At 49.0% G+C, this 16,036-nt stretch overlaps 1 protein-coding gene across 6 annotated transcripts in view; it reads left to right on the top strand.

Moving 5' to 3' along the window:
• The window catches only part of HEXA (hexosaminidase subunit alpha), a 36,327-nt gene extending 23,774 nt beyond the window's left edge, over positions 1–12,553 (top strand). For 3 of the 6 annotated variants that reach the window (XM_033440019.2, XM_033440023.2, XM_049706490.1), the window contains 13 exons: positions 1,100–1,192; positions 2,904–2,969; positions 4,582–4,628; positions 5,179–5,289; positions 6,156–6,257; positions 6,744–6,876; positions 7,785–7,965; positions 8,896–8,982; positions 9,241–9,313; positions 9,977–10,160; positions 10,328–10,418; positions 11,115–11,219; positions 12,307–12,553. In XM_033440019.2, the coding sequence (XP_033295910.1) occupies positions 1,100–1,192; positions 2,904–2,969; positions 4,582–4,628; positions 5,179–5,289; positions 6,156–6,257; positions 6,744–6,876; positions 7,785–7,965; positions 8,896–8,982; positions 9,241–9,313; positions 9,977–10,160; positions 10,328–10,418; positions 11,115–11,219; positions 12,307–12,370 (1,337 nt within the window). In that variant the 3' untranslated portion in view covers positions 12,371–12,553. Of the gene's footprint in view, positions 1–1,099; positions 1,193–1,514; positions 1,635–2,903; positions 2,970–4,581; positions 4,629–5,178; positions 5,290–6,155; positions 6,258–6,743; positions 6,877–7,784; positions 7,966–8,895; positions 8,983–9,240; positions 9,314–9,976; positions 10,161–10,327; positions 10,419–11,114; positions 11,220–12,306 lie in introns of those variants that run through there. The other 3 variants (XM_033440024.2, XR_004486763.2, XM_033440020.2) reach the window with 3 other exon arrangements.
• The last annotated feature ends 3,483 nt before the right edge of the window (positions 12,554–16,036 follow it).

The following is a 16,036-nucleotide window of genomic DNA, read 5'->3' on the forward strand; positions in this document are numbered from 1 at the left end:
TCCTCTCTCCCTGCTTTTTGCCAGGCCATCCTACCCCTGACTTTATAGTTCCATAGGAAGTCAGGGATGTTGTGGCGCCAGTGGGGATGAATGTGGCTCCAGAAAAAGAATAAGAGCGTGGGAGTTCACTGAGGCTCGGGCTTGGAGTGGTACCATCAGAACCACCCTGAAGGTCATGGAGAAGCACCAGTGGGAGGGTGGGAAGAGACAGTACATTCGTGTTTTGGCTTTTTTTTTTTTTCCTGCGTAGACTGGGATCTGTTAAACGATATTAGATAGTATATAGTTGTCTCCTACTGGGTGGCTTTCCGCTGTTGGGAAGAAGTCTGCCTTGGACAGAGAACCTGTTTGGGAAGAGGAAGGAAGGAAGCAGGATGGGCTGGTGGCCACGTGCCTTTGCTGGAGTGCCCGCTAGGTCATCTCAGGCCTCCTTTGCATAGAAGATCCTCCTGTCATCTGCTTCATCTGCTCACATTAGCTCCTGAGCCTTTACAAAGTTGGAAGCTTTCATCTGGAGCCCTCCAGAGCAGTGCTGCTTCAAGTGCCCGTCTGCAATGAGATGAGAAGCATACGCACCAGAACGTAAAACTGTTCCCTTCAACAAGATAGCCGTGTTATGAAAAATTGTTAGACCTAAACAGTGTGTTTGCTCTGACATAGTTGCCTCACATTCTGGAGTCATGTAAGCTTCCTATCTGGTGACCCACCAGTAACACCATCTGCAGATCAGCAGCTAATCTGCAGACCACACTTTGACTAGCAGTACTCTAGAGCCACCTTTAGTTCAGAAGCAGTTGTTGAGGTCTTCGAATCATGTGCTTGGCCTCTACAAGTCAGAAACAGAGAGCCCGGTTACAGAGAGCTGCTGCCAGGTCAGTCATACACGGGCCAGGCGGGTTACTGGGGAGAGCGGAGCACGACCAAAGTGACCAAGTTGAACAGATGACTAGGCAGTGCCAAGGGCAGATCCGTCCCCTCCCCCTTACCACAGGCACACAAGCTGAAATGACCAGAGCCAGCAACCCTTCTGTAGGGCCTTAATTTTGCCTGTTGTTTCTGGTGGCAGGTCAGCCTCACTGAGTTCATCCTGTCCTTGCAGGAAAATGGCATATGTCAGAGAAGAATTCGTTGGTTATCCTTGTTGTCACTCCTGGATGTGACCAGTTTCCTTCTTTGGAGTCTGTGGAGAATTGTAAGTACCGCCTTGTTCCCTGTTTGAGAAGAGAAAGCACTTGTCTGGAGCTGTAACTCCAGATGGCCTGGCCTAAGTTGCGGATGCTACGCCTGGAGCCCTCCATGAGTGTGGGGACCAGGGCTCACCAAGTGCCCAGAGCGGTCAAAGGTGAATTTTTCCTATGCAGTCTAACCAGCATCTGACAGTTGGCTGTGAACATCACACTGGCTATTCACTGAGTCCCACAGGACACCCGCCTTCTGGACTGAATATAATCCCACTGGCATTTTAGGAACTTGTACACTTTGCTGATTTTCTCTAAGAGACCCTACCCTGGGAAGAGAAGGAGTTTTCGGCCGTTTGAACCAAGATGAAGTCAAGGCGTTGGTTTGTGGCTGCCACCCGACTTCCCTGAGCAGCGGCATTTGGGGACGTCTCAGTCTGCAAAGCGAACATTCAGGTCTTGGCTTCTTCCTTACATTCCTGATGGAGTAGCTGAAGCTTGGAGACAAAAGGACAGGAGGGTGATTTCAAAGGCTCTGGGAATGTCGTAACCTGGACTCACCCCTCCAAGCATCCCTCTCCCCTTCATACTTGGAGCTAAAGCCTGGCAGGAATTATGTTTCCGGTGGGGAAACTGACCCACAGGGTGGGTGGTGCTTTGTAGAGGAATCTGTACCCGCCTGCCCCTCCTCACACACTGTCTTCCAGGGCCTCGGAGCCACTGGGTGACCACCCTCCCACTGTGGCCCCAGGCCTGAGTGCAGCCTTGCTTGCTCAGGGAATGCCTCCCCTTTGAAAGAAAAAAAAAATGTTAGCTTTTCTTTTCTTTTTTTTTTTTGGCCGCGCCATGCGGCATAAGGGATCTTAGTTCCCCGACCGGGGATCAGACCCACGCCCCCTGCAGTGGAAGTGTGGAATCTTAACCACTGGACCACCAGGGAAGTCCCTTGTTGTTATTTTTTGTTTTATAATATATTGCATTTTTATTCCTAAATGAAAGAGAACTATCCATATATAACGGAAAAATCCACACGGGTGACAGCTTATCTTTTTTTTTTTTGAATTTTATTTTATTTTTTTATACAGCAGGTTCTTATTCATCTATTTTATACATATTAGTGTATATATGTCAATCCCTATCTCCCAGTTCATCCCACCACCACCACCACCACCCCTCCCTGCTTTCCCCCCTTGGTGTCCATACATTTGTTCTCTACATCTGTGTCTCTATTTCTGCCTTGCAAACTGGTTCATCTGTACCATTTTTCTAGATTCCACATACATGTGTTAATATACGATATTTGTTTTTTCTCTTTCTGACTTACTTCACTCTGTATGACAGTCTCTAGGTCCATTCATGTCTCTACAAATGACCCAATTTCGTTCTTTTTATGGCTGAGTAATATTCCATTGTATATATGTGCCACATCTTCTTTATCCATTCATCCGATGATGGGCACTTAGGTTGTTTCCATCTCTGGGCTATTGTAAATAGAGCTGCAATGAACATTTTGGTACATGACTCTTTTTGAATTATGGTTTTCTCTGGGTATATGCCCAGTAGTGGGATTGCTGGATCATATGGTAATTCTATTTTTAGTTTTTTAAGGAACCTCCATACTGTTCTCTTGTTGTTATTTTCTAATCCAAGGATTTGCACAGAACATGTGATTGTAATCTGAGGGTAGAAATCCTTAACCAAATGGGGTCATTTCTATCATTTCAGACACCCTGACCATAAATGATGAGCAGTGTTTCCTCCTCTCAGAGACTGTCTGGGGCGCCCTCCGAGGTAACAAGATGGGGCTGACACTGGGAGAGAGAGAAGGATGTTGTGGGAAGGTCGACCCTGGTGGGGTAGGGGGCAGGACTAGGGGCCCAGCGAACACCCCCACCTTAGGAAGCTTGCTTTATGGACCAGTTGGAGTATTTCTCCAGCTCCCTGAAGGGAGTATTCTTACCGCTGTCTCCAGAAGTTGACAGGTGTCAGCCTGTGCGGGGGCAGCCACTCCCCTGGGCAGGTGCTCTGGGGAAGCAAGGGGCAGGCAGCTGGGGAGAGAGGCCCACTCTGCCACAAGCACTGCTTGTTCAGCTCTCCTTTCAGACACATAATTGGAAAGGTTCTTTAAAAACTAGATCAAAAGGAATAGATAAATGTCAAAAAAGAGGTAAAGAGTGGTAAAATATGTAGAACTCTATTATTGGGGGAGAAAATGAGAACTTTGCTAGCTAACGGGTGATAGGCCCCCCTGCCCTTCTTCTTGGCTTACTGAAAATGTATTCGGTCCCTAGATACAGACTTAGCCAAACAACTCGACCGCTTTTGGTAAAAGGTCTGCTGGTGAACGATGAGAGATTCTCACTGAACTCCAAACATTGTTTTGGTTTGTCTTTGTTCCCCAGCTTCTCCTCCCCTCCCCCGTGTTTTGGAGAAACAGCATGCCAACTCCCCTTTCTACCTCTTGTAGCTTTTGTGTGGGTGTTAACTATTAGGCAGGTTAAGGTAGGGGAGATCTGGGACCCTGAGTGCTAGGCGTCAGAGTCAGACTGGAGAGAAGCCCAGATGGTACACTGGAAGTCTGCCTCAAATGAGCTACTGAGTGACCATGAAAGTCTCACAAATTCTTAAATTCTGAAAACTTAGGGTTCTGGGAATCCTTCACAGGGCTTCTGCTGGATTTTCAGAAGTGAGGCCCCAGCTGTTGAGAACATCTAGTGCTCTGGACTCAGCATGCCTGCCCTTGGGCTTTGCTGGAATCTAGGAGTCTGTGTCCAGTCTTCTGGGGCAGTTGCTGCCTGCCACACCTCAGCTCCCTATAGCTGCTTCTCTTCTCAGGCTCTGAAGAGGAAAAGTGGAGGCTTCTTTGTCTTCTAAGTCCAGCTGTGGACCCACAAGTTTCTGACTGAGTTTATGAAACTCAAGTCAATGATCACATTCTCACAATTCAGTCTGGGAGAAGTGAAGGGGCAGCAGATTGGGGGCCCCTTTTTCTCAGCTCCCTTAGCTCCTGATGGGTATTATCCATGGAAAGCTTTAACCCCTTGTGAGCTGGCCTGTCCCTGCGTCTGTCCTCATGGGCACACATCTTGGCCTCTCTTCTTAATATCTTTGTAAATTCAAGGCTTAGGAAGTATAGATAAGAGGCATGTGGGTTAGTGTATTGCTAGGAGGGGCACAAAAACCCCTCACGCTGCCACCTCCCCAAATAAAATACAGAGTAAAAATAGAGACTGGCTTCCTACTATCCCCTTTTCGTAACTGTTGAGAACCATCAAGCCTACACTAGATCCCCTTTCACTGTGTGCCCAAGCACTGTGCCGTGCCACGTGGGAACCTTCCAAATGGTTCCAACTCTTTACCCACCTCCCTAAGTCTTTCCATCTGCCTCTCTACTTCCCTGCAGGTCTGGAGACTTTTAGCCAGCTTATTTGGAGATCTCCTGAGGGCACGGTGAGTGTGGGCCCTCAAAAAGGGCTCCTTTTAAATCTCTGGGACACACACACACACACACACACACACAAAATCTCTGGGGTTTGCTCCCAATGTTGAGAGTCCTGGAAATATCTTATTTTACCTTAAACAGAGTCCTGGTGGCTTAAGATGGCCCCAAAAAAGAGTATTCAAGGAGATATGGATGGAAACTGGTTTGGTAGATTTTGCCAGTTGGGGTATAACTTAGTTCCCCTGAGTCATTGTTTAGACATGACCTTGAGACCACACTGCTTTGAAGAAAATATTAACAGTCAGTGAAAATTTGGAATGTGTGGGCTGAGTGGTATGTGGGACACCTGTATTTGGCTGGCATGGGACAGTTGCTCTCTGGACAGGTACCTGCTTATGGTCATTGAGGTAGAGGTGTGCGGTGTTTGTGGAGACAGTTACCCTGCAGAATAGTCACAGGTTGGCTTTTCAGGGATCTTGGAAGACTTTTCTCATCCCCCTCCACCCCACTGGTGAATTTCCTTTGAATCTTAACATGTTCAGTGTTTGGTCCACACAGTTCTATATCAACAAGACGGAGATTGAGGACTTCCCCCGCTTCCCTCACCGGGGCTTGTTGTTGGATACGTCTCGCCATTACCTGCCACTGGCTAGCATCCTGGACACTCTGGTACCCAGGCCTTAAGGCCTTCTTTGCCCTCAGGGTTCTGGGGTAATGGGACAACAGATAGATCAGGTGCCATATTCTTAAAGAGTTACAGAGAGAATGTGCATAACTTAGTGAGCTCCCGGGAAAAATGTAAAAGATGACCTGCTCCAAGATTCAAAAAAATAACAAGAGTGATTTAAACCTACCCCATTTGGCTACTGAGGACCAATGTCCAGGCTATCTCCAGCGATGCAGGAAGTGGTTTGGGGAATTGACTAAGCAGAGCTAACTTTAGTTAGTATAAAGTCATAGGAAAGAGATGTCCAAAAGCCTTAGCTGGGGATGGTCCTCACTGTCTTGAATTTGATGGGCAGTCTGACCTGACAGTTGCTGATCTAGCTCACGTGTCTAACTTTTCCTTTGCTCTCCTGATGGAACCAAAGACGTGGACACATCCACCAGTTTTGGCATCTGAGATTTATGGATCATGGGGCTACTAAATTCACAATAGACCTCACCGTCTGGATAAACACTAGTCAGACAACCCAAAACAAATGGCAGGAGGAAATATTAGTTTTCAGGGTATTGTGGGGCTTTCTGAAGACCCCAGGGTACCACGGAGCTGCAGCCCTCCTCTCGATGTGACCATAACTCATCCCCCAAAGAGGAGATACTACTTCTGTCGGCCATCTTTGCATGTGCAGGGTCTTCCCCTTCCCTCCACGCCAGGCGCAACCCGATGCGAAAGTTTGATAGGGAGAACCCGTGAACACTTAGCAGGAAGCTGGGCAGGTCGAGCCTGTTAACGTGTGTGGAGCAGCCTGCCAAGCTTGGGGCTGAAGCCGGAGAAGTTGTGCTGAGTTAACTGTGCGTGCTCTGACCTACAGGATGTCATGGCGTACAATAAATTCAACGTGTTCCACTGGCATCTGGTCGATGACCCTTCCTTCCCATATGAGAGCTTCACTTTTCCAAACCTCACCAAAAAGGTATGCCTTAATTTCGCCCAGACCAAGTTGATGGCTTGAAGTCTGAACCTGGCTATGGCGCCCTGCTGGCAAGGACACCAGCTCTCCTCCTAACCAGCCAGTTTTAGGGACACACTGACATATAGGGGGCGGGCACTGGATTTGGAGTCAGGAGACCTGAGTTCAGGTCCAAACTACACCATTAATTTGCTCTGTGACCTTCAGGAGAGAATCTCTCCTGGTCCCATCTTCTTTTTATTTATCTATATTTGGTTAGCTGGGCATAATGACTACCTTATTCATCTCACTGGCATCACGGCACTGAGATAAGATAGTAGATGTGACAGCTTGTGGGAAATTATGATAAAGTTCCTTGAAGACCCCTGATACCAAAGGGCTCTTGGTAGATTTTCTGATATCCAGGGGAGTCCAGAAGGCATTTTGAGTATCCTTTCCTCTGCCAGCCTTCAGGAAATGAGGTCCTGAATGGTGTTCTGTACCTTCCAGGGGTCCTACAACCCTGCCACCCACATCTACACAGCACAAGATGTGAAGGAGGTGATTGAATATGCGCGGCTTCGGGGTATCCGTGTGTTGGCAGAGTTCGACACTCCCGGCCACACTCTGTCATGGGGACCAGGTAAGAATAATGTCTGGAGGTGGAGGGAGGCTACTGATTCCCCTCAACGGGACTTTAGGATATTGGCTCTTGGATGTAGCATGCCTCAGCCTTGGTCTCTGGAAGAATGTTTTCCATCAACTTTTTCCACTGGGAATTTAGATAGGCAGAATTTACTTTGGGTGAAGGAGGCCGCTTCTGACTATTAAAATATGGGCGGGGACTTCCCTGGTGGCTCAGTGGTTAAGAATCCGCCTGCCGATGCAGGGGACACGGGTTCGAGCCCTGGTCCAGGAAGATCCCACATGCCGCGGAGCAACTAAGCCCGTGCGCCACAACTACTGATCCTGTGCCCTAGAGCCCGCGAGCCACAACTGCTGAAGCCCGTGCACCTAGAGCCTGTGCTCTGCAACAAGAGAAGCCACCGTAATGAGAAGCCCATGCACCGCAACAAAGAGTAGCCCCTGTTCTCTGCAACTAGAGAAAGCCTGTGCACAGCAACAAAGACCCAATGCAGCCAAATAAATAAATAAAAAGGGCAAATTCTTCTCAGACGTCCTTGCCTCATGATGCCCTTGTAGGTTGTTGTGCCCTAGCGTGGAAGAAAGATTTTGCCAGTTTTGCTGGATCAGGCTCTCTGCTTTTCTGCCCATAGGCTACGTGAGGGCAAACTTTGGGACCAAGGGTGACCCCTGCTGGAAGAGTGTGTCAAGGCAGGAGTATGTGTGTGCCAGTTGTCTGTGTAGGATTGTGGACATACTTGTATTTCTTTGATTGTCACTAAATGCTCATAATTACCAGTGTCTGTGAATGCCTGAGTGTTCCCGTCTGTGTGCATGTAATGTCTGAACGTGATTGTCATCATGTATATGACTGTATGCGGGGTCTGTGTATTTGTGACACTAGTGTGAGGTTCTCTATTGCCTTAGGTGTCCCTGGATTATTAACTCCTTGCTACTCTGGGTCTCACCCTTCTGGCACCTTTGGGCCAGTGAATCCCGCTCTCAACAATACCTATGAGTTCATGAGCACGTTCTTCTTGGAGATCAGCTCCGTCTTCCCAGATTTTTATCTTCACCTTGGAGGAGATGAGGTTGACTTCACCTGCTGGTATGAGCCCTGTGACCTTCCCATCCTGGCCTGATGAACTGCCTACTCAGAGTAGAGGTTAGCCCGTGACAAGCTACCTGTCTCAGGTGTTCCTCATCTGTCTCCATCCTGATGGCTCAGGTCTTTGGCCTTTTCTCTCTCCACCTACAGAGAGGCCCTACCTGATTTTGGCAAGGCTGTGAATGTGAAACTCTCCTTTCCTCCTGTCATAGCCTTGAGATATTTACAGAAAAACCAGCTCTGGGCACAGATTGTCTTGGGAAAATCAGGATAGAGAAAAACAATCCCTGCTTTTGGCAGCTTAAAATAGTCTGGTTGAAGAGACAGGACACATATGAATTCGAGGCTAATATATGACAGTGTCTAGTTAGTATTACATTGTAAGCTTCCAACCCTCAGATCTGCTTAGCTCAAAAGAGGCTCAGGGGCTTCTTGGCGAAGTGGGCACTAGCACTGGATCTGAGGAAAGAGTGGAGGAGGGAAAAAACAAAATGTAGACCTTGTGGGGTAAGGGAGCTGCAATGGGTGACAGACAGCAATGCTTGTATCCAACTGGAATAAAGAATAAATACTAAGGGAAAAGCAGACTGTGCCCAGGGTGTGGGAGGTAAGAGACAGAAGACAGAATCCAGTGTGCTGGAGCCCCAAGCCTAGACCTCAGAACCACGTGTCATAGCCCAGAGAGATTGATATGTGTTCTCTTTGAGGGTGAACTTGAAGCTCTTCAGATCCAGACTCAGCCTATGTCAGTGGCCCCCGTCATTTAACTTTGTTTAGCCACACCTCCCAAATTTGTGGCCTCTTGAGATCCTCAGTCGATTGGTTTTTCAGGTGAAAAAAAGGAGTTGTGGGAGGCCAGGTGATACATCCCCAAGCTCTGGGCTTTGAGGATGTCAAAAGAATTAATCTTCATTTTCTTCTGGGATTCAGGAAGTCCAACCCAGATATCCAGGCCTTTATGAAGAAGAAAGGCTTTGGTGAGGACTTCAAGAAGCTGGAGTCCTTCTACATCCAGACGTGAGGAAGGAGGGAGGGAGGGCAGGGTCCCTGGGGGTCAACTCCTGTGAAGTCCTCACTTTCCATAGCAGGACCAGGACCTGCTGGACCACTCTCTGGGCTCCTGAAGGGGTCCTTTGTCATGTCCTTTCGTTGGAGTGGTTGATTCCCACCTGGTCAGTCAGGAATGGGCCCCTAAGCAGGCTCAGCCCCCAGGGCACTGGCACCTGTAGCACAGAGCCTGTCTGAACTGAGCAGACATTCCCTTTACTCTCTAAGGCTGCTGGACATCGTCTCTGCCTATGGCAAGGGCTACGTGGTGTGGCAGGAGGTGTTTGATAATAAAGTAAAGGTGAGCCAGGGGCAGAGAGAAGGGGCCACCCTCGGTGCCTCCCCATGGTCTCCCATCCCTTCCCTGCTCCTGTGCGGGTACAGAGGTCTGAGCCCTGGGTGTGGGTGTCAGGGCCTCCATCTGTCTTCCCTCACTGTGAACTGAACGAGTTATTTCTGCTGCTAGGTTACTTGGGATTCCTGAGACTGGCATGATGGGTTGGGTTTTCCTGCCTGTGTCATAGACTAGGATCTTCCAGGTCTGCGAGCAGGGCTACCTTCTCCTTCATTGTTGAGCACTAAGATCCCAGCTTCCTGCCACGTCAGGGGCTCTGCAGGAACCTCGTCCCGTCCTCAGAAGCATCTGGAGATGCTTGGACATGGTAGCTCCTGATCTGTTGAGTCTCCTGGGCCCCACTGCTTTTCTTCCTTAGCTCACAGCTGGTGTTACTATCTCAGTGTAGACAGGGAAGCTGCAGAAGGACTGGGGGAGAGGCAGCAGGGAGCTCTCCTAGGGCCTGTGGGACCCTCGGCCTCTGCATTGGGCTAGAAACTCAGTTGTTAGGAGTCACAGAGAAATGCTTTGCTGCTGGGGAGCAGAGGGAATACACACCCCTTGGCCTGGGTTGCTTGCATAACACTGTGGCCCGGGAATCTCCTACTGCCCTTTGACCTTTCCTGACAGGTTCAGCCAGACACAGTCATCCAGGTATGGCGAGAAAAGATGCCTGTAAGGTACACGAAGGAGATGGAACTGGTCACCAGTGCCGGCTTCCGGGCCCTGCTCTCTGCCCCCTGGTACCTGAACCACATAACTTATGGCCCTGACTGGAAGAATATCTACATGGTGGAGCCACTGGCATTTGAAGGTAAACAGGGAGCTCTCCTTGCTGCCAAAGGCGGTTGAATGGGGTACAGGGCGGGAGGCAGGAGATTCTGGGCTGGACATTGCAGGTCAAGAGACGAAATGACCTATCTGAGGAGTGGGCCATGTTGGGAAGGCGGTAGAGGCCTGTGGTTGCTTGTTTTCCCTCAGGTAGCCCTGAGCAGAAGGCTCTGGTGATCGGCGGAGAGGCCTGTATGTGGGGAGAGTATGTGGACAGCACAAACCTGGTCCCCAGGCTCTGGTAAGGGCTACCTGGGGACGTGGAGGGTTGGGCCTGTGGGCGTGGGTTCTCCCTCACAGGCTCAATCCCATCCAGCCTCGCCCAGCTGAGCACCCTCCTTTCAGGCCTGGGAGAGAAGGGGCATCGCAGTGTTGCCCCTGTTTGTATGTAAGTCACCTCCCGCCTGACTTGCGTATTTACTTCTCCAGCCCATAGATGTGTCGGATGGAGACTGTTGTCCCCATTTCACAGATAGAGATAAGGAGTCCTGGAGAACATGTTGAAAGAATGTTGCTTTCGGGATGGCTTGCCCAGGATCCAACCCTGAAGTGCATGGCCCTGTGATAAGACTCCTCTATGCTGTCTCCTCAGAGGCTGCAGCCCCTCACCAAGTCTGGTTGGGTGTATAGAGTTTACATTTTGAGAACAGCTGCTCGGCCACTGTTGTATCCGTGTTCACGATGCCTTTAAGACGTACTCTGCTTCCCATGTGTTTGGGAGAGGAGGAGATGGGATCACGATCCCCATTTTGCTGAAGATGGAGCTGGGCCCTAGAAGTCCCTGTGAGCCCTCCAGCCGGCTGTCACTCTGATTAAGATGTTGATCACGTCCCTTGGCCCCGAGCTAGTCCAGGGTACCTAAACAAGAGGCTGTGGGTGTCCAGCACCCTTGCCAGGGATCCAGGGCCCAACCTGGTGCATGTCCCCTTTCCTGCAGGCCTAGAGCAGGGGCTGTTGCCGAGAGGCTGTGGAGCAACAAGATGCTGACCAACCTGGACTTTGCCTATAAACGTTTGGCACACTTCCGCTGTGAGCTGCTGAGGTACGCAGGCCATGGGCAGGTTGGGGGCTGAGGACCCCTACTGACAGGAAAAGAATACTGCTAATAGCTAACACTTGCAGGGGCATACTGTGTGGGGCAAGCCCTGCGCTCAGCCCTCTGCCAGCATTGCTTCATTGGATCTTTACCATAACCCTATGAGGGGGATGTAGTTTTATCCCCATTTCAGAGGTAGGCAGCTGACGCACAGAGCAGTTAAGTAACTTGCCCAAAGTTGCTCAGAACCAGGATATGAACCAGGCTGACTTCAGAGTCTGCGCTTGTAGCCATGGCCATGATTTTATGGGTTCTCATGACACCTGTGCCCCTGTTAGGATGGGCCTGCGTAAGATGGTCATTTCCCTGATTCATTCACTTACTAGGTCTTGAGGCCCTAGGGGAAACAGCCTAGTAGAGAGGGGAGTCCCAGGCTGAGAGCCAAGCATGGTGGGGTCTAAACCTCAACTGTCTGTAATTGACTCGGCGACTTTGAGCTAGTTCCTTACCATCTCTGAGCACATAACTTATTTGGGTAATCAAGGAGGCATGCCTAGAGGTACCCTAAGGAGATTGGTCAGGTCCTGGAACTTGTGAGGCTGAGACCTAAGGATGGGATTTTATGTCCACACCCAGTGCGTGGGCTGGACAGTGCCTCGGTTCCCCCCCTCACCACATTTACAGAGTTTTAGAGCCATTAATGGGGGCTCTGTGGGCCAGGAGCACTGGGCACCCCTTAGGCATCCAGCTTTTTTCTAAAGAGACTGAGTTATTTGGAGCTGGGGCACAGAAACAGGCAAGTTAGAAATACAGAGGTGTTCCTCAAGGTTCCGGGGTGTCCCTGTATCAGAATCACCTGGGGCACCTGTTCAGCTTGCAGATTCTTGCCAACACACGGCCCCACCCCAAGCAAGAATCTCTGGAAGTGAGCCCCCCCCCCCCAAGGAATTTTGGTGTCTAGTGGCAGATTGAAATCCACTGAACTGGGGGAAGGGGAGACCATTGGTTGTGGTGGAGAAGGTGTTGCTGGGGCCCAAGACCGACCCCCTTCCGAGGGGCTCATCTCGCCCTGTTTCTTTACGTCCTCTCGCAGGCGGGGTGTCCAGGCCCAGCCCCTCAGCGTAGGCTACTGTGACGTGGAGTTTGAACAAACCTGAGCAAGTACCCCAGGCACCGAGGAGGGTGCTGGCCCTAGGAGAGCGGTAGCGGGGCCAGGCTTCCACTGTACCCCCCCGCCCCGGGGGACGGGGCCCCTAGCCCACGTGCCTGTGTGCCTGGAGACAAGGGGGCTGGTGTTGGTGCTGGTGTCCAATAAAGAGTGATGTGGCGTTTTTCTATAATGAATGTGGATTACCTGTGTGAAAAAAAATGTGAGTGGCCCTAGGGTAAGGGAGCTGCCAGAACTGGCCTTCTGCCCCTGAGGGTGATAGGGCTCAGCAGGGCCCCAGCCAGGTTGGGCTCAGTATCTGCCCCTGGAGGGATCTTATAAGTTGAGGGCTGGGAATGAAACCTGTAGCCTTTGTGCTGTCCTGCTCCGCCTGAGTTATGATGCCTCTCCAACCCCACACATAGTCCAGACACATACCCCATCCTGACTCATCACTTAGACCTCCAAGGCTTCTGTAGACAGAAGACACCATAGGGGACCTAAGAAGTTCTGGGAAGCAGCAGGGGCTCCAGCCCCAACCTGGTCACAGAATAGCCCCTCCCCAATGCATACTCACAAACTTCCCTCCCCTAGAGCTTCTCTTCTGCTTTGCGTTTCTTGTTCCTTCAACTGCATGCAACCATTATTAAAGATTGAACACATACTATGGTCTTGGCACTGTGGTAGGTGTCAAGAATTTGAAGAACTTAGTCCCCAGAGGCCCTGTTCAACTCCCCAAAATGGCAGCAACTTCCACCCCTCCTCCCACCCATTTTCAGTCCAGTAGCATCTTCTCAGAGAATTGATGGCGCAGCTGAGACATGACAGGGAAGCCCCTGGGGGACCAAGAGGTGGGCATGTGGCTCTGGAAGAGTGTCTTTGCACAAGTTGACCAGTTTTCCCTAGGAGGAACTGGCTCATCCTGGACCCAGACTTCCCGCTAGTGGTTTCATGTTCACCAGTGACAGTGCAGCCCAGAGGCTGGGCAGTAGTGGACAGCAGCTGTTTTAGATGAGGATTTCTTTGACCATTTTTTTTTTTCTTTTACCTGGTCCTGGGCTGGAAGGACAAAGGAGAGGTCCCAGGCATTTCTATCAGAAAGTTTCCAATCTAGTGGATACAGAAACTTGGGGAAGGCAGGCCTGAGAAGGGATCTCAGTAAAATGTGGTCCTTAAATAGCATCCTTCAGTCCCTTGATCATGCTCCTTTGGGGACTTGGTTGGACATACACCAGCCTGGCCTTCTTGTACTGTTACCATAGGGGCAGGTTGGGCACCTTCTACCTGCAGAATCCTCTAGGGAAGGGGTATTCACACAGCCCAGATAAGCCGAGCCCAGGGCTCTGGCCTGGAGAGACATGAGTTAAGGCTCTACCATCTGTACCCACCAAAGCAGCACCCTTACTCTCTATTACCCAGAGAAGCCTTTGGGGTAGTCCCAGGCAAGGACCTGCAGAAATGCTGCTATACTTCAAGTGCCCCTGCTTCCTTTCTGATCATAACTGGAATATTGCTATTGTTTGGGATAAAAAGATCAGACACTAAGTTGTAAGTCTCAAGTCAATGAAGGAAGAGACCATGAAAACACTTGTATTAAAGCAGTAAAGGTCTATGATTTCTTACTCGTCTCGTAAACATTTTCTTTAATGTTATTTTTACAATTAAAAAAATCAGTGTGGCCTGATCAAGTGGTGGGATGTGCTGATCCCCAGCCTCCACCACTGCATCTCTGGGCCCACTGATCATGACAGCATTTACCTGAAGGTCATCATCAGACCTTGAACTGCTGACAGGTCAGAGACAGTGCCCGTAGCAACCGCCCAGTTGGTTCCGATGCACAGAATCACTGCTTCCCCACCTCATCTCCCTTAACCTGTCCCACCCTGCGCTGGGCCAGGCTCCTCTGGCCTGCTTGTGTTCTCTGTTCACCACCAGGGGGCGGGGAAGTGCCTGGACTGATTTCCTGGCTCTAGTTATCTTTGGGCACAAAGGGTCCGCCCCTGCTCTCCTCTGAATCTCCTAAGGATGCAAAGCAGCCTTAACGGGAATATAAGTAAAGGAGTGAATGGAGGCTGGGAGGACATTCACCTCCTTGGCAGGAGTTGAGGCAGTGAGCCAGGTACCCCTCCCTTCTTGGAAACCTGATGTTTTGAGGTGCACCTCCGTGGATTAGCATAGGGATAGGATAGCAGAGGACTTGGGAGCACAGGTGCTCCATAGCACTAGTGACGGGGGACACAGCAAGGGGCGAGGAAAGCCAAATGATACTTGGCTCTCCAAGGGACAGGTGAAAAAAGGATTCTATGATATAGATTGAATTTAACTGATATCAGTGTAGATGTACACGCCTAGTGGCAACATTGCTAGCACTCTAAAGTTGAGATTTTTATAGTTTTTGTCAATATCACTTGCAAGATTAATCAGTACAGGCTGTGACAATTGTGTATCATGTGCTTTTTTTTTCCACTAAGAAAGAAAATAAGTAGGAATTGTCTTTGTCTTAAAATCATTCTGTATTTTTTCCTTTATAAATAAACACTGAAAGTTTGAAAATCAGTGTCCCTTTATACTGTTAATAAATATATAAATAATATAAATACATATAAACTACCTTCAGTGAAACATTTACTTGTTAATTTTTTTTCAATACTGTTGACTCTAACTATATATGAATCTTCACAGTTGTTTTTTAAAATCCTTTTTGAAGTAGCCCTGTGTGTGTGTTTGTGTGTGTGTGTGTGTGTGTGTGTGTGTGTGTATTTTCCTGCATTTTTCAGTGAGGTTTTTAAAAATGGAAATGTCCATGAACCTTGCTTATTTTCACAGTAACAGCCATATTCTATCCACATCCATGTTAGGTCTTCCCTGCCACAGTAAGAACTTTTATTTAATGATTTCAAATGTTTCAAACAGAATACTGTAGAGAATAAAATAATACACACAGTATAACCACCACTCAGCTTTATCACATCTCAATAGTTGTATTTGCTTCAGATTTTTCTTTTTAAGAGATGAAACATTATATATGTCCCCCTTCCCGGTTCCATTCTCTTGCTTCTCAAAATAACCACTTCCTAGCTTTTATTTCAAATCTTAACTTCCTCTGGAATATCTGATACTTAGCTATGATTTTTCTTCATTGTTAATAAATTCTTTATGGCTCACTTCATAGCAAATTAGGAAGGGATGTTTTGGGAAGCCACTCAGAAAAGGGGTGTGTGTGTGTGTGTGTGTGTGTGTATAGATAGACCAGCTGGCAGGCAGACATGGGAAGAGGGACATCTGTGCTGTGCTGATGTGCTGCTGGACTTAAGAGAGGATGTTGGGGGCATCTGGATAATTATTTATTATAAAAAAAGATATTTAAGAGGAAAATATTCAGAGAAAACTATGCAAATGTTTGTCTATACTCACATAAGTCAGAAATCTGAGTGAAGATATTTGGGGAAATCCATCCAGGGGAACAAAAATGCTTTGTCATTTTTTTTAAAAAAAAATATTATTTATTTATTTATTTTGGCTGTGCCCGGTCTTCGTTGTGGCACGCAGGATCTTTTCGTTGTGGCATGCCAACTCTTAGTCGTGGCATGCATGCGGGATCTAGTTCCCAGACCAGGGATCGAACCCGGGCCCCCGGCATTGAGAGCGCAGAGTCTTACCCATTGGACCACCAGGG

The sequence above is a fragment of the Orcinus orca genome, chromosome 2 (genome assembly GCF_937001465.1).
Source record: "Orcinus orca chromosome 2, mOrcOrc1.1, whole genome shotgun sequence".
Lineage (NCBI taxonomy): Eukaryota > Metazoa > Chordata > Mammalia > Artiodactyla > Delphinidae > Orcinus > Orcinus orca.